Source organism: Pyxicephalus adspersus, chromosome 5, assembly GCF_032062135.1.
Source record: "Pyxicephalus adspersus chromosome 5, UCB_Pads_2.0, whole genome shotgun sequence".
Taxonomy (NCBI): domain Eukaryota; kingdom Metazoa; phylum Chordata; class Amphibia; order Anura; family Pyxicephalidae; genus Pyxicephalus; species Pyxicephalus adspersus.
Genome location: NC_092862.1, coordinates 75,955,504 through 75,978,536, shown reverse-complemented (window position 1 = coordinate 75,978,536; position 23,033 = coordinate 75,955,504). Strand labels below are relative to the sequence as shown.

At 34.7% G+C, this 23,033-nt stretch overlaps 1 protein-coding gene across 1 annotated transcript in view; it reads right to left on the bottom strand.

Annotated features, from left to right (window-relative positions):
• TMEFF1 (transmembrane protein with EGF like and two follistatin like domains 1) overlaps positions 1–23,033 on the bottom strand; it is a 94,497-nt gene that overhangs the window by 22,177 nt on the left and 49,287 nt on the right. Inside the window, exons 4-5 of the mRNA XM_072411889.1 lie at positions 15,227–15,253; positions 3,047–3,143 (exon numbers count right to left, since the gene is read on the bottom strand). Of these exons, the coding sequence (XP_072267990.1) occupies positions 3,047–3,143; positions 15,227–15,253 (124 nt within the window). The remainder of the gene's footprint in view (positions 1–3,046; positions 3,144–15,226; positions 15,254–23,033) is intronic.

Below are 23,033 nucleotides of genomic sequence, written 5' to 3'. Positions count from 1 at the left end.
GTTGGCGCTTTAAAAAAAAAACAGTTAAATAATAATAATACCCACATAGTCTTATATGCAAACATTTAAGATAAGGTTGTTTTGTAGTTCAAAATACATCCAATGAACTTATCTCTAAATTCAAAAGTTTAACATCATAGCCTAAAGAAAAAAAGTATGTGTAATTAATTACTGTCAAGGGCTAACAGATATTAAATAGATAGAACATCTGCATAATATTCAAACTTAAATATGTACACTTGCATGTCATTAAATATAATTCACCAGTGACAACAAATGTTCAAGGGCTGCTATGCATTCACTCACAGTGACTTCCTTCGGTCAATACATTTTTAGCTCCTATTTGTAAGGATAAAAATGCTTAAAAAAGTTTTTTGAACTACATGATTTTCCAGTCAGATAAAGCAGTGGGATCTTACAAAGAAACCATGGTTTGTAAAAATAATTTGGTTTTGGAAACCAACATTTGCAGAATCTTGGATATTCTTGTATTTTTGACGAATATTGATATGTTCCTATGCTATAAATGTTTTTACTGGTTTGCTATGTAGTGTTTGTAACATAAATAAAGATTTTTTATCTGTTCATATTTGTGGTATTTATACACCCCCATTCTTTTGGTGCCGGTATTTTGCTATAAAAAACCTTCCCTGTACATATAATTTTTGACTTTAAAGCATAGAGAGATAAAAGTAAATAGCTGAGTCCACGAGGTTATGTTAGGTTTTAGGCTTATTGCTCTTATTCTAAAGCTTGTGTGGGCGACTGCTAAACTATTTCCTGTTAGAAATCAAAGAAAGTGATTACAATGCATTTTCACCAAACGTGACATTACAAATGAGTGAGAAGCAGAAGAAGCTGCAGGCTGTGCAGTCCATTGTTACATTGCACGCAGTGCTGAAATATGAGATACATAGGTGCAGATGTTATGTTGTTTTATTCTATGCCACTTAAGCACATTTTATACACCTGTGCAGAGGAAACTTTTTTCTTATGTAACATTCACATCATGGCATTATCTACATATAACAATGACTGCTTTGTGAGAAGAATGAGTATCACATTTTATGATCTCATTTTGCACACATTGTGGATATGATTCAATTACTTTGAATGCTGTGGGATGCTGCTTTGACAGTCTCATGTGTCTTCCGCCAGTCTAAAGCCACCAATTGAACTGAAGGTTCTCATTATTACTAACATTACTGCTGTCTATCATGTTAGCAAAGAACGGCGGTAAAGGCTAAACTGGTAATGTTTTCCCTGCAGACAATGTGTGAGATACAGTAGCCTTTGGTCCAGTTATCACAATCCAGGACACGAAGATAAGATAATGGCAGCTGCTCCAATATTTTACTCATTTCGCAAAATTAATGTCATGCGAATTTGACAGTTAAAAAAAAAATATGTGAAATGTTTGAAGTTATGATGGGGGTGGGGGCAAATGTTTAGAATCATACCATGTATTGATGTGCTACAAGCAGCAATGCTCACAAGTTTATTTAGACTTTCAGAAAAAATAGGGGACATTTACCTATAAACCCAGATAAATGAAATACACTGTAACCCCTATTTAATGTACAGCGCTGCATAATATGTTGGCGCTATATAAATCCTGTTTAATAATAATAATACTATTAATAATTTCTGCTGCTTGCAATCACAATACATAGATTGTCTTCTAATTAAAATAGATTTGAAAAAAAAAGTATGTGCATCCTAAATAATATGCACAATAACCCCCCAAACTGTCTGCTTTACCTATTGTCCTCCCCTGTCCATAGAACAGAACAGGTTTCTCTGCAATAGCTGTCGCAGGCTCAGACTGATTCTTTTTTTTTTTTTATTGATAATATAACTACAAATAATAAAGAGGTATGTATCAATAGAAATGCAAACTACTACGTAACTATTTTAAGTAATCATGTGATTCCAGACCTTTATCTTAGACTTTGGAAGTAACCCTTTATGTGGGCATGGATTTGCCTCTGTAATTCTCAGTATTTACAGATTTTTCTCCAACCAATTTGCATACTTTCCACATTTATTAATAATATTATATACATTAGTGAACTCCCCCATAATGGACACCATTAACTGACATGTCACATGCTTCCAGCATTTCCCTATTCTTGTATATCAAATTATAAATAGGTCTTATGGTACTACAGATTGTCCATAAGATGTGAAAACTGACATTTGATAGTCAGTTTTTATGTTTGGCCTTAGCTTTTAATCTGCAGTCTCTATAAAGAATAAAAGCTTTTATCTATTAGTGGCTCACCTAATAGTGGCTTGCCATTAAATCTATCAACACCCCAACACAAAACGGATATCTTTGCGTAATGGAGACTGCTGGATTTCTGTGTCACACTGACCATAAGTATGGATTTTTAAAAGTGTTTTGTTCATTAATAGATAACCACAAATGCAATGGGGAATAGCAAAAAGCAGTATGTATTTACTGTATTTCAGAAATACAATTATAACATCTAGTTCTATTGAAGATTTGCCTTAATCGTTTACCACTGTTAAGCATATTTAAAGACAATATGTCATTGTTATCATTGTTGTGTTCTAAATGTAAAGCTATGTCATGTATGTATGCATGCAGCAAATTATATCAATATATATCATAAAAAGGTATTTTATAATGCCAAGGTGTTTATTGATTTTCAGGAAAATATTTTAACAGTGAGAGTATTCCCATTGTGTAGAAGCAATAATACAATTCTGAACAAAACGGAAATTTTCACCAATACAAGCATGTACACAATAAAATGTATCTCTGTTACTGGCTTGTACCCAGGGACAATAGCACATGGACTACAGAAGGAGCCACAAACTGTGCCTATTAATTACTGTGTTTTAGTTCTTTTGGGTTTGAGGAGACATGAGGTAAATTAGTAAATCAAGTCTATTTGCCTTTTGCAAAGTAAATAAAATGTAGACACTTACAAAATCTTTACAATAGAATAAAGAACATGAAATGTGTACAATGAATATTAACAGACTGTGGTCTAATTTAAAAGCCCCTCTTACTTACCCTACATCTTCTGCATCTTCATCACATTCTGCTCCATATTTGCAGGCTCCACATCTTGGATGTTTCCTATGAACTTCTGTTCCAGATCCTTCATATTCTGCAAATAGATAGTTGTCTTTTTAGTTAAAAGTCATGTACAGAATTACTAAATGAAGGAATCTGACACAGATAATTAGAAGTTTCGTAGAAACTTAGAAGTTTCATAAATAGTGACAACAAACAACCAAAAACCAAGACCTATGTACATATCAGTATTAAATATTGACATTGGTATGACTTTTTAAAAAAATCTTTATAACTATATATATAACTTCTGTCATATTGCTGTATTTCCCTATGTCTTAAAGATTCCGTCCAAGCAAACGTTCTATTTGACAGATTTCAGGGTAAAGCTGAGAGAAAATCTCCCCAACATTGATGATGATATCAACAAAAAAAACTAAAACTAAAAGATGTTTGGCTTTTCATACAATTTCAGGCACAAACATTTCCAACCAAATAAAATACACCAAAGCATGTCAGCTTCTGCTATGGCTTCCCACATAAAGGTCCATGTATGGTAACAACCAGAAATTGACAACAATCACCTAATATTTGGGTATGGAATGTTCACAAAAGAAATCTTTATTGCACATTCACCTCTATGGTATTCAAGTATGGTCTAATAATGCTTTTAATAAATAATAACATAAAAAACTGTTGTCTTATAGTGGTATAAATTATCTATTCACAAATGTATTCATTTCTAGATAGAGATATATAACTGTATAAGGACTATATAGTTAGAACTCCTGCCTTGCATCTCTGGTCCCTGGGTTGCTCTTCCAAGATTCACTAAAAGGAAAAGGCGATATTTAAAAGGTACATTTGGTTGGGGGTTAGCCACGTAAACACTCTGTGTAATGTAGAGTCCATTAGTAAATCAGTAATTAGCAATAATTAAATATGTAATATTTATATGCAAATAGCTGATAATGGCTTTTATTTTCAAAATGTTCTATTTTCTACAGATTAAAAAAAAAAAAAAAAAAAAAAAAAAAAAAATATATATATATATATATATATATATAAATCTTAATGATGGCTGCAGTTGATGTTTTTTTTCCTATGCTACAAAATTTAGAAAAAAGAATTTACATTACACATTAAATGTATGACTCCAAGCTTACATAGCCATATTTTAAAGGGCTTAGCAGCTTTCCCTTCTGTACAACAACAAATATATCTAATATATAGCATTATAAAGTACTGCTACTGTAAAATGTAATATTCAAAATAGTCATTTTGTTTTCTACTTTATAAGCAAGGATGATTGTGCAGGCTGATTAGAAAATTAAATTTAGGATGCTGGCATTTAACGTTTCAAAAATATTGTAATGATTCCAAGTTTATAAATAAAACAATAATTGTCATAAAATACTAAAAGAACATTATACTCTGTAAAAATTCTTGCTTGTTTAGGAATGTATTCCTGTGTTATGGGGATTTAGTTCTATATCCAGCTGTGTATCTTACATGAGTACACATGTGCATCTTGTTCATTTTTAGTTAGTACCGAGCACTGAAAAAAACAATGATGTCCAATTTCACTGTCATTTTCTAACATCATGCATTAATGCATATGTGTTATCTTTACTGTGGGTTGTGTTAATACAGTTTCAAATAAATGAACTGCCAATGGACCTGAATGTTCCTCAAATTACATATAACCCTTTTCTGAAATGCATCACAACTGCTACAACACATGCAACAGAAGCATTTGAGTTGATTTATTAAAGCTCTCCAAGGCTGGAGAAGATACACTTTCATCGGTGAAGCTGGGTGATCCAGTAAACCTGAAATGGATTTCTTGAAAGTAATTTTCTATTTGTTGGCAAATGTTTTTAATCCTGGACCAGATCCATTCCAGATTTTGCTGGATCACTCAGCTTCACTGATGAAAGTGTATCCTATCCGGTCTTGCAGAGCTTTAATAAATCAGGCCTATTGCGTCAAAATGAATGGCACTGCAAAGTAGTGTTGTATTTTACATGCATTACAATACCATGCTCCTTACTAAGAAGAAGGTGTAGGAACTCAGCCAAAAGGTGTTTTTTTTTCTAAGATTTGTTTTTTGTCCTACAGCTTTCTGCATGTTAACTATATTTTTAATCTTTTTCAGCAGCTCAGAATCATTTCCAAAATATTCTGTTATTCAGAAAAACACACCCGTATTATTTCTTTATTTATTTATATTTTATATATATATATATATATATATATATATATATATATATATATATATATATATACACATACACATACAAGAATAAAACTCTCATTTTAATGATTTGGATCAATTTATTCATTTGATCACTTTTAGTTAGTACCGGCCATTTGCAGCCATTTAGCCATTTATTCATCTCCATGTGTTTGAAAAATCCTAGTTCAAAGAATTTCTTTGGTAATTTCCTGTGTGTACTCATATTATGAATACCTTGTTTTCATGTTTAATTTGTAATTATATGTTTATACTGGGGTAAGCCATATTTGCTTATTGCTTTTCCTTCTCAACACATGCAGCAATGGTGCTCTTTTTTTGAAAATCTACAGGACTGAATAACTAAAGGGGTTTACACTGCATGGGGAAATGGTGGTAAAAGATCTCATTATAGGGAACCCAAATTATGTAAAAATGTATTTTCAGTGAGTTTTTTTTTTTAAATGTGTCTTACAGAATTCTGTTAGATCAACTTTTACAGCCTGAAAAGTCAGTGAGCTTAAAAAGTTAACCTGATAATAGTTTATTTTATCTATTAGTGCTACTGTGCTACCCCTCCCATCTCATTCCCTAGCAGCCTGCTAAGACTAGGACTGCTACCCTCAATGCTAGAGTATTGGTCTATTTCCAGAGGTCTGACAAACTCCCTGCATAATCACAACTACCTAGCTTCAATCAGCAGGGAGTGTAAGCTCGGCAGCCTGCCAGGGATGGAAAGGGAAGTAACTATTTTTACTCCATTAATTTGCTAAGCTAAACTATTATATGGCATTCACTTTGTCAAAAGCTTTATCTTTTCGTTATTGGATTAAATATAAGGATGAAAGACAGATCAAATACTGCTGAGATAAAGATAGACACACAAAGAGTAAATTATTTTTTAGTTGTTGTCATTAACGTAATACATAGACAGTAGATGATTGTCACCCAAATCTAATGTCTGCATAGCAGTTCCCTGTTGTCATTTAGTGATCTGTCACTGTGGATAATTTAATGACTGAACGGGGATGACCTTCATCTTTTTCTAAGGAGGAGGACACAGCTGAGTGCCTCCTGCTCATCCTCCCCTATACACAGAATTGAACGGCATTGTCTGTACAACGCTCAATTATTCTAATGTCACTGAAAATTATCATTAAAGATTGGGCCTAGGTTTCATGGACTTTCGTTCATCCATGATAGTCTATCTTCTCCTGTCATGGAGAGCTTTAATAAATCAGACCTATTTTCCAGTTACAGAAATATACCACCTGTACACTGCTTACATCAACATTTTAAGTACTTCCAAAATATAAACTTTACATAATTATAACCCTTTAAACATGTTTGGTTTAAATATTTTGAGAAAAGTTTTCTTGGCCTAACCCCCTTCTAACCATTGTGATAATGTTGTGATGGACTATATTTGAAAGTAAGACTTCAGACATCGCTCCCAAATGGTATAAGGAAATCTGAACTTACTTTAGGACAAAGTCTGCTGCTGTCACTCATTAAAGTGGTCTATCAAGCTTAATGATCACATGCCATCACCAGAGTTTCTAGGGAACCTGATTAATTTTTTACTAATTTTCTAGCTCTGTTTATTGCACATGCAGAAGAAGAGTGCAGTAAATTAGTGTGGGACACTCTAAAGTAATTACCTTCCCACTAAATATTCAGTGTTATATTAAGAAAAAATACCCAGTGGATAACTTCATTAGGCTCAGACCATTAACAGTGTATCTGCAAATATTTACAGTGGTTTGCAAGTGACAAAAGGCTTATTAGACAATACATGTATCTTGCATCTTCCTAACGTGATTAAATACATTGCCAGAGTTAACAACATTTTAAATTACGTATGCATTTCATAATAACTACGGTAGTCGCATATGGTAACAATATAAAAGATTTTGATACTATCATGCAACAGTTGTTTTTTATTGGATTGGAACAAGGGAACATCTGAGCTGAACCCATTTGTACTGCTTTGTGGAGAGATAAGGCCAGCTCTCCAACAATTAACCTGTGTGTATGATATTCTCTGAAGGGTGGGTAGGAAAAGGATTATACGACAGTGGACCCATTTGCAAAATCATTAACAAATGTCACATATATAGCCTGTTTTTGTTACTGAAAGTAAATGACCTCTGCATCCTTTGAATAACAATACAAAGCATGATCACTACTTATCTATTGAGGATTACAGAATGTCCAAATATACTGATTTCAGCATACTGATGGAACAGCTGTAAATACACAACTGAGTCTGCCTAAAGGTCAGATAACTGGAACACACTGGGTTTTTTGTCAAGTTTATCAGTCATTGGAAAATGTTCATTTTCCTAGGGAATGAAATCAGCCCTTGCGACAGAAGAAGTGATGGCATGCTGTGCCTTAATACATTAAAAAAAGAAGGGTGTTATTAGCCATAACAAAAAATCCATGGATGAATGCATGCGTACATATAGAAGAAGATGGGGACTGACACTACTAATATTTCATATTATCTCCAGTATGAATGTAAGACTGATTTTATTTTATGTTTATATCAATTCAAGACCAACTATATGCACAAACAAGTGATTTCAGAAACTGTCATACATTTTATAGTCACTAAATTATCAAATGAATTTTTGGATACTGTACAACGAAGTGCCATCAGAAAGATAACAGCCCTTGTTGCTAGACATATGGAGATCCTTACAGAAATTGCCTGGTGTAAGGCATGATAATTTATAGAATAGCACTGGTAAAAACACTGACTGAACTTTGGAAAGAAAAGTTCAGTAACAGTTCCTATTATAACTAAAACAGTAAAAACCCCAGCATACTGGACTCACTCCATAGTTGGTATTGGTATATTTATATATATATATATAGGAAGTTTACTAAACACGCAATGACCAAGTGGGGTTGCCACCTAGCTGGATTTTTTTTTTTTTTTAACAATTGGACATATCGCCGAAAAACACATCCATAGGGGCCAGTGTTTTTTTTTTCCTGGAAAGGTGGAAACCCTAATGACCAAGTGATGTGCAGGAAACATGGGAAAAGGAACTATGGAACAATGAACCTCATTGTATGACCAAGCACAAGTGAATGGACTTAAAGGCCAAGTTTAGTTACTAAAATGTTTAGTAAATGTCAAACATATTATCCCACCCTCCCTAGCTCCCTAACCTTAAAACCTCTACTAGAGTGATAAAGACACTAGAAACACAACCTCAAATCTACTAACTAGTGCACAGCTGCAGCCAGCACCACAGAGGATTTCAATCCCGAGAAAGATACCATTACAGAAGGCCACTTCTGTCAGAGAGAGGTGAGAAGGCATTAGGATGAGAGGACGTGGTGGGTACTGGGTTAGATTAGGAAAAGGGATTTGAGAAGGAGGGGTAGGAATGTGGAAGTGCTGCCCATAGTCAACATTTAATAATACAACTAATACACTTCTAGTGCTAGTTTAAAATGAAAAGAAAAATCTATTGGGTAAACATGTTTATCTTTCATTTAATCCTTTTTATAAAATTATACCTAATGTATGCTGGTAAGAAAAAGGAGCTTCACGTATAGCAAATAGTAATTGTTCAAAGCAATTGCTCCACAAATTGTTATTTTCAAGATTGTGATTAAACTGAAAATTACACTCATTCCTGCATAAAGCTTTAAGAAAACTGAGAGTTGCCTGGTAACAGATGAAATATATGATAGTTTACAATAACCAGTATAACTGATTTAGGACTAAAGCCCTCTAAAAGATCTTTGTTGACAAGGAGACGACAAGCACTGTCAGTAATTTAAGATCATAAGACAGTGGATGTTATTGCTCAATACTGGATTGCTGTGGATTTGTGCCAATGATCAATACATTGTGATTTCTATTAGGATTTATGTCTTTGCCAGCCATCATTTATCTAATCGCACACGTTTACATCTAATGTTTACCTTCTGCCCCAGCAGTTGTTACTGGCCAAGAAGATGATGAAGCAGCAAATTGAGCTCTGACAAAATCCTCTTAAGCAATGTCCAAAGGAAATCAAACACTTCCAAAACAATCATTGCAGCCAGTATTTCATCCTCTGAGCTATGGCAATAACAAATGGACTGAAGGCCAATCTGCCATCCAAGTCTTTAATAAGTGAAAGTTAAATGCAATGCAAACAACACAATCCAATTATTGCTGAATATTTCTGAATATATATTATAGAAGCCACAAGAAATTCTACTGTAAAATAACCTATGGTACAATAATGTATTACATCTTACTTTGATATCCTTATCTTTAATGTTATCAATCTGATGTTAGATTGGTAACCGTGTCCCAAAAGAGTATGTGGCTTTGGGTGCTTTTTTTTTTTTTTTTTTACTTTTCTTTTTTGTGTACGTTTACTATTTACAGCCATAGCTCGAGATCTACAGTTTTCTAATTGTATTTTTATCTGCCGAACTTTCCTGTAATAAATAGAGTGTGATTTGATCCATTGTTGTTCAGCTCTTTTAGAAAACAATACTGACTGATGAATTCTCCTCTTTAGTTTTTACTTGCATCAATTGCAAAATACAATCCCCATGTCAGAAGCAGAATTTTCTGAAGACACAAGGTGGAAACATTCTTATAACAAATGTGTATCTCTAAAATGAAATTGAGTATTCCAAAAATGTGATAAAAATTATTTTAAAACTGGTAACTATTAGAAAAATTAAATGAACCATTACAGTGATATAGTTTTTATTCATTTATTTGCAGTTTGGCTACAGTCAGAGCTGCTTGCCATATTCAGAAATATTACACTTTCTGTGCCTAGTTAAAATCTGCAGAACGTCTATCCCTGCAAGTATTAAGGACCCGTGTTGATGCTCCTTTGTTCAGGTCATACTAGTTTTCCCTTTGATTAGGAATGTAAAACCCATGTGAAGCACCTGCCAATAATTTCTGAATGATTGAATGAAGAGTGTTAAACTGATGTCAAACTGATGCCATAAATACAAGCCTTAGAATGCACTTAAACTGCTGCATACACAACTTTGGTATTGATTTATCACAGGGCACAACAAGTACCCACTATGGTCCTAACTGTCACATAGTCTATAATGCAGATACAGATCAGAGTTGCTGGTACAGAACATTACTACTGGTAACACTACTTACTTCAGTTTACTACTGGTATAGAGCCATAATTACTTAACTGCAACAATTTATTAATAAAGCATTTTAACTATACTATAGTTTCTAATACTACATAAATGGAATAATTAAATAAACAAAGCTTGCAGAAGAAAGTAACTTATGTCAACCATTATTTCCAACTAAATAGACAGATATGATTGGTAATACACTTTGCACCAAGGGCATGACAGTCTTTGTTTTAAAATGTGAAATTTATAACACTAATCATTTTTTTCTCGGTTCATACTCTACTACAATTATAATGTGTTTATATCGAAAGCAATTTTACCATTGAAGTTGCGGAAATATCCTTACCCAGTAAAAAAATTAAACAAAAATGTACATTTCCTCATACTCTGACTTCTAAATCAGGGTGCACGGGAAGCTGACATGAGGAACCAAGAAGTGCACGGAAAGCTGACAAGAGGAACCAACATTACTAAAGTGCTGATTTCAGAAGACAATTCATGGAGGATGTTTTAGCAGGTTGCAGAAGTAAGTATGGACTCTATTCTATTACAAGGTGAGATTTAGTGAAACCATGGCATTAAGCCCTAATTGACCTGTCGCTGAAGGCACTGTTGAGCAGTTAATCTTCTAAGTTCCTAACAAATACACTTTCGATTGGGTTGTGGCCAAATCTTGGATCTTAGTTGTAGTTGTCTCCTAAAGCTGTTATCTGGCATATGCATTGTGTTTACATTAGAAGGCTGCTAAGAATCCAATAACAATAGTTTTTATGAACTTTAAAGGTTAAATTTGAAATGGAAAAAAGGAACACTTGCTGCTTTTCCTGTCCCGGTATGCAAAGAACAGGGCGTAGCTACATCAGTGGGCATAGCTCAAAATCCAACAAAACAGGAATAAATAGAACCTGAGTCTCTCGCTTTAAACATGGAACACACAGAGAATTCCCACAAAATAAACCTACATTACATGCTATTTTTTTTTTACTTGTATTTATATTGCGCTGACATTACTTGGCGCTTTACAAATCACTAACTGTCCCACAAAGGGGCTCACAATCTTATGTCTCCATTTGAGTCAAATGTCATTATATTTTGAGGAGAAGCCAATCAACCTAACTGCATGTTTTTTTGGCATTTAGGAGAAAAAACATACAAACTCCTTAGATGATGTAAGGATCCGAACCTAGTGCTGCAAAGGGCAGTGCTAATCACTGAGCCATTTGTGCTGACACATGGAAAAGGTCTTTGACACCTAAATCTCAGAAAAGAGAATAATTGAAAATATAAAACTCTTCAATTATATATGCTTTTCTGGATATATATATATATATATATATATATATATATATATACACACACACATTTACTGTATAAATGAAGCTAAAAGTTTGTAAGAAACTAAACAACAGTCTGGAACCAATAAAACAAAGGATGACTTCCACACAGAAAGCTGGGGATATTATCCTCTCCGAGGCACCCACATATAGTAGGTGATTTGGGGAGGAGGAGCAAACGTCAATATGTATTGCCCTAAATCCAACCACAGGTCCTTCAAACAACAAACGTTTTATGTTTTTTTCTTTGTAGACTTATGCAAGATTATCGGATAACATTTATCACATAACAATTATCCAATAATCTCTAGCAGTTACAAATTTCACTTTTTCTGGTATCAGTTTTTAGGTCTATCTGGAGTAGGCATATTATAACAGTTTCCTATCATTGGATCACAAGTGGATCCTTTTTGGCAAGGTGAAAAAAAATGATATTGCTCATTTTCGTGGAATTCTGTTACCCTCTGGATAGTAATTAGATGGTAAGACGTGGTTTTCTCTGAGTGGACAGTTGGTCCATATAAAATGAACTACACATGGCAGGATAGAGGGCTGATCGACTCTGGTGTGTGATTTATTGTGGCCTTTAAAACATGAGGATCAAACACTCACGGTGTATATTAACTTTGACACTGTGCTAAAATCTGCTTGTCATGGGATATTTCAAGAAACATTTTTCAAACATAAAGGCATTTGCTTTTTATAAAGCTCCTTGCTATACTCCTCATTCTCAAGATATCATTAGAAAAACTAAATGTCATGTTTTCCACCAGCAGGTCACAAATAATAAATAAAAAATGGGCAGTAATGAATACAGTATGAAGTGCTGTTATAGTATCTTTATGCTACTACTTGTATTGTTTTATGCCCCTGTTGCAGCAATAAATGAGTGACAACGGCTCTAACATACACTCTATTTGAAACCTAAAAAAGATATATTGCATACTGTTTCATACAAGACAAACCCAGAAGGCTCTAGCTGTAAACTATATATACAAAAGCCAAAAGTATTAAAAGACATTACAAAAAAAAATCTTTAATGTTACCATTCTCAAAAGGGATATACATTTGTTTTTTTTTCTTTTTTTATTATTGCCAACAAATACAAAATGAAAAAATCATTTTATAGTAAGCTTAATATGAAATACAACATATGAATATTTAGCTTTCTTTTTAAGCCTTTTTTTAGTTTTAGTTTTATTTTCACATCTCAAAAACCCTGTTTACTTCCCTGAAAAACAAAACAGTCACTCTTAATCATCAGCAGTGACTTATCCCAATCATCTCTTTTTGGACAGCTCTGTTCAACTTTAATCAAACAGAGCTTTAAACAAGGCAGTGTATGTTTTGCTGTCCCCATAGCCAACCTATAGTGCTTTAATAGTGCCAGAATACTGACTTAGCATTTGCATAGGTTTTTCATCGTCCTGCAGCAATGGATCAATAAGTCAAAGGGATCCTGTACTAAAAGAAATATGGAGGCAGCTACTGCTGACCCCTGAAATGCTAGTCGCCTTCCAATTTGTGACCTGAATGTATTCAGTCCCTGACCCATGACAAGCTAATGAAGCCATAACTGCTAACATCTAAATTCTTAAAATGCAATTTACAAGAGAAGAAATACATTGTCATGAAGATGCCATATTTCTGCTGTGGTTCTTTTAAGTTTTCTGTTGGAGAACTAACGCACATGCAAGACATATGCTTTCAACCCTCTTTGAAGTGTGCATCTTTGCTGTAGGCAGATAAATACATGGACTCTATAGGAATGAATAAAGAGTCTTCCAAACATGCGCAGATTATGGAGGCCAGCTGTGATACATGAGCCATTAAATGCATAACTGTAGCAAAGGTAGAGTTTAAAGAGAAGCACAAAGCATTTTTCAATAGGGTACAACAATGCTAACCTATGTATTTCACCACTAGTCTTCCTTTAATTCATGAATCTGTTAGATTACGGTTTGAGTGTATTAAACCTAAACCCTAATTTTAGGATCTTTGAAAATTGTTCTAGTGGTTATATGATATCAATATGATAGCCACAAAATTCTTAGGTAAAGTACTGTTGATTTTCTTAGCTCTGTTTTTCTGTTTTATGTATGATATTTATAATTACATCTTACAGTTTATTTTACAATCCCTCATATATATGGCCCATAAATATATATGATTGCACCAGTTTTTTCTAATTGCAAGATTTTAAATTAGTCTTTAACTCTGTACCTATACTAATACTGTAGAAACCATGTTGAAATATTATTGATGCTCTGTGCAATGTGCAACACAAGTATAAGGCTTGGAAAACATGGCAATCTTCTGCCTACGTTCAGAAAATAGAAAATCATACCACATTGATGGTAATGCCCCCAATCAAGGCTATGCAGTTGAGACAAAGGGTCAGATTTATTAAAGCTCTCCAAAGCCAGAGAGGATACACTTTCATCAGTGAACTTGGGTGATCCAGCAAGCCTGGAATGGATTTCTTCAAAGTCATTTGCTATTTGCTTGCAAATGTTTTGAATCCTGGACCAGATCAATTACAGGTTTCCTGGATCACCCATCTTCATTGTTAAAAGTGTATCTTCTCCAGACTTGGAGAGCTTTATCAAATCAGGCCATAAAATCAGGTTCATAAAATTCAAGTTGCACCCCCTCCTCCCAGAAAAAAAAACTGAAGAACATTCCCAATGTCACCATCCAGTGCATGTCTGCTAAAGCTCTTAAAGACAAAGCTGAGTAGGTTGTATAGTAAACCCATATACATATAATTATTTTCATGTCTTTTCCCTGCAGTGTTGGACATTGTCATGTACGGATAGGTATAACTTTAAAAGAGTTGCCATGCAGGGTTTAGAAGGTTCCCTTTAATGAGACATTAGGCACCTGCCCTCTACTCTAGGAGATGCCAAAAAAAGGCTTGACCAATTGTTTTCCTTTGATTTGTAAGAGATCAGATTCGAATGCTTCCTAAAACATTAGAGAAAGAGAAATCAGTAATCTTATCTACAAGTGAGCTTGGGCATGGAAGCAGTTGTATAGGTTGATAGGCACTACACATCGCCATCACTGCAGAAACAAGGGTAACCAGTCTTTACAGTTGCCAGAAGCCAGCTGAGATTAACTGTGGGTTGGTACAAGAAGTGCCCTGACCTACAGGTATTTAATCACAGCCTAAAGTATGCTTGTGTACAACTAATACAGACATGTTCCATTTTCCTTTCCATCCACAAATGCCTTAAATTACCCCAATAAAAACATTAGGTGTCGTCATCTGTCCAGCTATGCAATTTAACAGGGGTGTGTGATTTAGAAAATATTTGGCATTTTACACAGACACACAATGAGTATTTTCTCCCCATTTTAGTCTTAACAAATCTTTATATTTCATGTATATACCAAAATCATCTACAAATTTACACGTCATATCTTCAATGTATAAAGAGTTTCATAAATAAACATGTAACATACCTCCTTCTCCAGATCCAGATGCAGCATCTAAGTTGGAAAAAAAGAAAAAGAAAAGAAGCATCAATTATACTGTCTCTTTCTGCTACCTATTTGTTATTTCTGCATTGATATGTAAATATAGATTTTATTGCAATGTTGTAGCAGATGTCAGACAGTCTGTCTTTTTGTAGTTATAAAAGATTCAGCTAGCTGTCTTCTAACAGCAGTAATACATACAAAACAAGTAATAATGGAATGACAAATCGGGTATTCAGTAAAAAAAAAAAAAATACAGAAATACATACACTTACTAAAAGGTTTATGCCTTTGATTTTTCCATTTTTTATATTTAGAAAATTCTGGTGTTAGGCTAGTCAATAGATAATTATAAGAACTGCACCCCATTTTCAGGATCTGTTATAGATTAGGGGAAAGGATCAAACTATTGTGTTCTAGTCACTGTTGGCCTGGGATGGCAGCAATTCTGTAACAATTAATTTACTAGTATATAACTCCCAACTTCCGGACACTGAGATGGGATATTAAGATATCTTAAGATGTGTGTCAGACAAAAAACCATGACACACTTCCAGTTATCCAAACCACAAAACATTAGAATTTAAGACAAAAGTAGTTCGCAATTGCTTTTCAAGCTCTACTTTTCCTAAATACTGGCTTTTCTAAATCACAAATGCAATAGAGTTAAATAGTATACCTTACAGAGGGCCAAACATCAGGCAGGACAAAGATATTTCTATTATGCATGGACGCAGAAATTCTGCAATAGTAACGTCGATGCAAAGTACAACATGATATGTATTACTTATTCGTTAAGTATCAATTAGGTAATACATATCACGTTGTACTCTAGATTCCATGAATTACGTTAGTTATGAAGCAGTATAAATTTCTGTGAAACACGTCAAACTATATGTAGTCATGGAAATGGAACTAAATCATATGTAATCATGAAAATAATTAAATCTTGTACAAGTATTGTTTGTTAATTTGTTCTATAAGAACATAAAGTGTTTTAGTTTTTTGTATAAATAATGTTTTTATGTCTATTTAAGAATTGTTTATTTAATGCCTTTAAAGTCCCGCCTTTGGTTTTTGCTGCATGTTATGGGATGTGGCTTTGTCTAAATAGTGGATGGGTGCCTATCTTATCTTTTTAAAGTTAAAACATCTGCCAAGCTATTTTGGGAAAATCTCCTGCCCCAATGATGCTACAATAAAGTGAGAGGAAAACTCGTACCAGTATCCAGTAACCAGTATTCCCCCAAACAAGCGTTTTCATTGGAAGATTTACCCTCACCTCTTCTTTCACAGACTTTCATAACTATGCAGGAATACAATATACAAACTGTGCAAATCTGTCTCAAGTAACCTAATTTTATGATAAAAAAATCATCAACAGCCTGCAGTATCCTGGAGTAGGCCCTGTTCTGTCACTGAGTTGTAGGGGTCCCTTTAGTCAGATTGATCACTCCTTAGGAATCACTAAGCTTTATGCTTGATGTATTCTTTTTTTTAGGGACTTGGCCCTATCATATTGCTAGTAAATACAGCAGTTAACTCAAGATTTGCTGCATTTATATAATAAGTGTGTGCAGTTCTATGGTTAGATTTTTCACAAGGGTGTACTTGTGAAAAGATGTTATAGGTGCAAAGTCTCCATCATGAACTCGCAATACTTGCTGACACTAACCAGAGAAAAATATTTCAGTTACCGTTATAAGGCCATGACCTCTGTTATAATTGTAGTTGTTACATTTTTTGATTTTTACGTTTTTTGGGGGGAATTTTAAGTATAATATCGAGAACAAATCTGTAAAAACCCTAAACATGCTATCATCCGACTTGTTCTATTATAAAGTGTCAATAGGTCACCTGTTTGCAGTACTAGATATTCTTTGCTAAAATAACAGCAAGCTGCTCAATTCCGCTTCTAGAAGAACAATATATCTAAAATACCTCTGCTGGAACAAAGTAGAGCATTATTCTGCAATACAAAGCTGTCTGTCATCTGTTCTGCTGCTAGGAGAAATTTAAAGAAAGAAAAGCCCTAAAGTGATTAAATCACCATGTATCTATTCTTACAGTTCGGGGGTTTAACAAAAGACATAGAATTTCAACATTTGTCAATCGGATTTTTTTTTGTAACAAAGCTTAAATGTACAAATGATACTCATTAATTTGCTGTATATAGGCATAATAGTAAATTATACAGGATACAATGTATTATTTGTTCAAAAACTGATTTTCTTGCATACGAATAAACATTGTGTAATCTCTCTTCTATCTATCTTCATGGTTTGTTATATGACCTACTGAACTGTTATGCGAGTTGGAAAAACAAATTTTACAGTTCACAGCATTGCCTCTTACACACTGTATCAGCATGCTAGGTAATGCCCACACATGAACACAATTTTCCTGGACAATTTTTACAGAAATGAAACATTTCTTTACTATTTTCCTAGACATAAAACTTTATGTGTAAAGAATTCTTGAGTAACAAAACTAATATTACCTTGTATGTATTTCATTATTTATTTATTTAACAAAGACTAAGTCAGAATGCACATGCACTGTGTGAGAAATTAGGCACACCCTTACCACTTGCATAGGAATTAAGAGCACAGGGAACAGCTAGGTACTGCTAATCAAATGCACTTGATTAACTATTAATCTGCAAGTAAGGTCACCTCCTATAAAAGCAGAAGATTTTCTTTTCTGGAACATTCAGGTGTGTGTTAACACAAAGCCAAGGCCATTAGAAAAGTTTTTAGAGAGGCAACTGTTGCTGCTCAGCAATCTGGGCGGGGTTATATTTCCAACTAATTTGAAGTTCACCATTCCGAAATTAGAAAAAGTATTGACAAATGGAAAACATGCAAGGCATATATATGCCAGTCTTCGCGGGAATGGATATTCCAGGAAGTTCACATCAAGGTCAGACCATGTATTGTTCTATTCTATAGCATTCAATGATACTGAATCATAGGGTGCACTTAGTTTTTTGTGCAGTCTCTCCATTTTGGCTTCAATCACAATGACATGTTTTGGGCATTGTTTCACACCAGAGGGTAGGTTTAAATAGTTATAGAACCTGCAAAGAACCAGGTCGTTATTTTTATGTCCTGATAACACTAGGGAGCAATTCCGAACAAATTTGTTTTTTACTTGAATTTTTACTTTAAAATAGGTATGCTGATTCTGAATATGCGATTACTGTAGCGTGGATTTGTATACGCTATTCATTTACACGCAAGGCAGTGTGGTCAGAGGTTGTGCGCTGCTCTACGTAGTGAATAAGCAAAACTTATTTTTTTACTTACACACGTATTTCCTTTCTTTCAGATCATGTCTGGCTCTGCTGTTTCCCGTCGTAAGTGCCTAAACAACCCAGATTCATTTTGTTATATCTGTGGTAGTTTCACCATTCCCAGTCAAAGGGCGAAATTCAGCACATTTGTAGAGCAAGCCTATTTTGCACATTTCAAAGAAAAACTTGGTGATCACGATAAGTTTTGGGCCCCTCATAAAGTGTGCAAACAGTGTGTCGAGGGTTTATGGATGTAGACAAAGGGAACACGTGATAAGATGCCATTTAGTATACCCATGCATTGGCGAGAGCCAGGAGATCATTATAGTGACTGTTACTTTTGTATAGTGAAAAGTTCAGGATATAACAAGAAAAATAAATGTAACAGAGTATCCTAGTCTACCATCAGCTATACACCCAGTGGCTCATTAAGATGAAAACCCAATGCTTTTTCATTACACTACCCTCTCTTGAAGAACATGATTATGGTGATGAACTAGGTGACAACCATGATGAAGAGTTTGAAATTGAAGAGGACTCTAAGGAAAACTGCGTAAGAAAACCTTGAAAAAAATTGAAAAAAGGAATGATGGTATCACACGTTCGAACCAGAGAAATTGCATTTCTGCAGTACTTTAGAACTGACAGTGGCTTTGTGTATCGCCATAACATACCTGGTTTAATGGAGGAATTGGGAATTCCAATCTATAACTCAACTGAATAGCGACTATTAATCGATAGCTCTAAGCGGAACTTAAATTTTGTCCTTTTTACAATGGCAATATATTTGGGTCAGTCCCAATTGGCCATTCAGTTTCTCTTTGTGGAGAATATGCAGACATAAAGAGAGTCATTGAGTTGTTGCAATATCACCAACACAATTGGGTCATCTGTGTTAACCTTAAAATGGCATGCTTACTTCTTGGTCAGTAACGCAGATACACCAAATATCCCCGTTATCTGTGCATGTAGGACAGCAGAGCTTGTGAGAGGCATTGGGTGGAAAGGAATTGGCCTTTAAGATCTGCCCTAAAACCAGGTGATACAAAAATTCTACATGAGCAATTTGTTGATTGCAAAGAATATTATATTCTCACACATGAAACTGGGTCTGATGAAGCAGTTCCTTAAACGTTTGCCAACTAAAGGAGACTGTTTGAAGTACCTGATGGTCCACAGATTCGGCAGCTCATCAAAGATGAACATTTCATCAGGACAATGTCAGTCATGAGAATCAAGGTGCATTTTCTGCATAGCCATCTTTCTAAATTCGCGGAAAACCTTGGTGCAATCAGTTATGAGCAAGGTGATCGATTCCACCAAGATTTGAAGGTCATGAAGAGATAGTATCAGGGTAGATAGGATGTACATATGATGGCTGGGTATTTTTTCAGGGCATTCGGCGGGATTGTACTAACACTGAACACTCCAGGAAAAGCTTTAAGCGTAAATTTTTACCTGAAGCGTGTACCCGATTAATTTTCAAATGTTTTACTGTAAAAAAAATGTCATAGAGTAACAATAAATCCTTTGTATGAACAAAAGAAATGTAAATAAACAGTATCGCAAAAACTGTGATGGCAAAAAACTAGCCCCATTTCTGTATTCACCACCCAAAAATTTGTAAAAAAACAAGTGTAAGATCTAACTCAACAAAAAATGCGTTCCCCAGTGTAATTTGCAAAAACTTAACATTGAAATGGGGTATGTTTTCTTTTGCTCATGACTGTATTATTTAGAATTTTAATAACAGGATACATTATACACAGGTATTTTCTACTTGTTTTTTTGAGATCGGGAAAGTGCACAATTATATTTTCTTGGCACTTTTAAATTTGTTAAATAAATCTATACTAGATAATGTGGTGATAGTTGAAGGAATAGTTTTTCCTCTGGAGGACAACATACCAAAAATTCACCTGATATCATATAAAAGAAGTACAGGATTGTGGTGATTCTGGATTATTGGGATATGTTACTCTCTCATGCTGGTTTAGCCTTAGTCCTTTTTTGTTTAGTTTAACATTAAACTAATGCAGTAAAAATGTTCAGTTTGTATGCAGACATTTGTCACTCTTTGTTTCATACAATGAAAAATAACAATGTTGGTAATTTATCTTGTTTTGTACTATTATATAAGCAGTTGGGCTACCCTTTTCCCTTTAAAAATCATTTTAGTAAATTAAACTGATTATAAATTGTTGTCTGATATTTACTTCTGCAATATATTCATATATTTTAGCAGATATTGTTTAATCTCTTAATCACTACAGCTGTGCTCTGAAATTCTAATAATACGTTATAACTGAAAACTGTAGGATAAAGGTTAATTACATCTATTTATTTTCTAGATTTTGAAGATTAAATTCACAGAGGACACCCCACAAGGCAATTTATTAAAAAGTTCAACATTAAATGACAAAGAAAATACTTTCTGGTAAATTAGATTTTTGGTCAACACAACAGACATGTTGGCATGAATTGTGTAAAAGAATGTGAGCACAAAACCTAAATAATATTAAAATACTAAAGAGTAAGGCTAGGTACACACGCAATGGTTCTCGCCCGATAATCGGCTCAGGGCTGATATCGGACGAGAATCTTGCGTGTGTACAGTGCTCGTCGTGCTTTCATTAAATTGTCTTCCTTCTGCATCAACTTTTCTCTTGTTGGACATTTGGGGAGTTAATGCGTTTTTGTTCTTAGCAGCTTTTTTTGAGGTTGGTGTACCTGACCTGTCCTGGCCTGTCTATGTGAGGGGAATGGAGCCACTAACTGCGCTGAGGAGGAGGCCTGTGTCTTGGAGTCTGGAGATATTGCTAATGTAACTTCCCACTGAGATTACCATACTACTGGCAGCAGGATCTGGACTACTGGGTCCCCCTGCCTGCAAATGTCAGGCTCTTGGATGCGGCACTGGCACCACGGACCACATAAAAAGGCCAGTTGGGCCATATTCGACTCGTAGGCCTTGTGTTTGACACCTGTGCCATAGACTTTAAATGGCAGTTGTCCTTCCCAGCTGCTTATGGGATGAAATCATGTATGTGCGCTACACAACCAATTGCCAGAGTTTTTATGAAGTTCTTTGATTTGCTCTTTAATAAATTAAAACAATAGTCCCACAACATCACACACACCCCTTTACACTTTCAATGGCCAACAGAATCTTCCCAATTATGAAATGGTTGGCTGGTTGTATTTGCCCAAGGTATGTATGCACACATATACAATAACCAAAAAAAATTACATTCCTGATCTCCTTCAAGAAAATGTTACTTGCATTGCTTTCCTTGGCACCAATAAATTGTAATTCAGTCAATGAACACATTTAGTCTGTTTTGTTGTATTAAAGGAACTACATATTTGACTTAAATACTACTACAGTAATTAAACTTGAGGTTGGTGGTTGGAGGCTTTCATCATCACTAAATGTCCATCTGGGCTTCTGTAGTAGAATGAGCACAAAGGACATACTTTTTTGTGTTCCACAAGACATGGGGACAGATGGGACAGATATATTGCCCCATTTTTACAAAACATGGTCTCTTGAAACCAGGGTACATGTTTTAATATGTTATATATAAAATTATATATGTGTATCTATCTATATATATATATATATATTTATATATATATACACACACACACACACACACACACATAAATATATATTTTTTTATTGAATTCATTTGCTAAAGAAAGCTATTTTGTTTTTGAACTAAATAAGGAGATGGGATATTATACAAACCTGTGGACTTTCTGCAAGGACTAACCCCCCTAACTTCAAAACACATTAACTTATTTACCTCAGTAGCTCTGAACAGAAGAGAAATAGCCCCTGATTCATCAATAAAATCCGCGCGAAAGTACGCGCGGCCATCGATCGCGGATTACCGCGGTCCGGACTCGAGTGTGCGCGTACACTCGCCTCACTGCCAGCCGGATTCCAGCCTTCACAATAAAGCGCGGCTCCGTGCGCAAGCTTTTTCAGTTGCTGAATAGCGCGACCGCGTACGATTCCGGATCGCTAATACGAATGCGCGAGCGATAATCCGATTCTGCTTGATGAATCAGGGGCATAGACTCATGTCTGGCATTACACACCCTGGTAAATCTGGTGGGCAATTTTTGTACTTGAGCTGTGTTCACACATTTAAACAAGCCCTCATTCAACTATGTAGCTATTGGCATTGTGAAGAAAGTCATTTTTAAATTTTAACACTAAAATCACAAATTTTTTACTTTTTTTATAGCTCTGGAATCTTGATAACCTGCCAGCCAAAAAACAGCAGGAGCTGCTAAGAAGCTAGTGAGAGCAGACTTTAGAGCATCCGCTGTGTTTAAAGGAGGTAATTACTCCACAGCACAGGTACCTAGAAAGCTTAGGGATGGCTAGACTTAAATCCCTTTTACTGTTTGTCAGGGAAATGTAAATATTTTAATGCCTATAGTGTGGGCACGCACCATACAATAAAACCACTACATTATTATGAT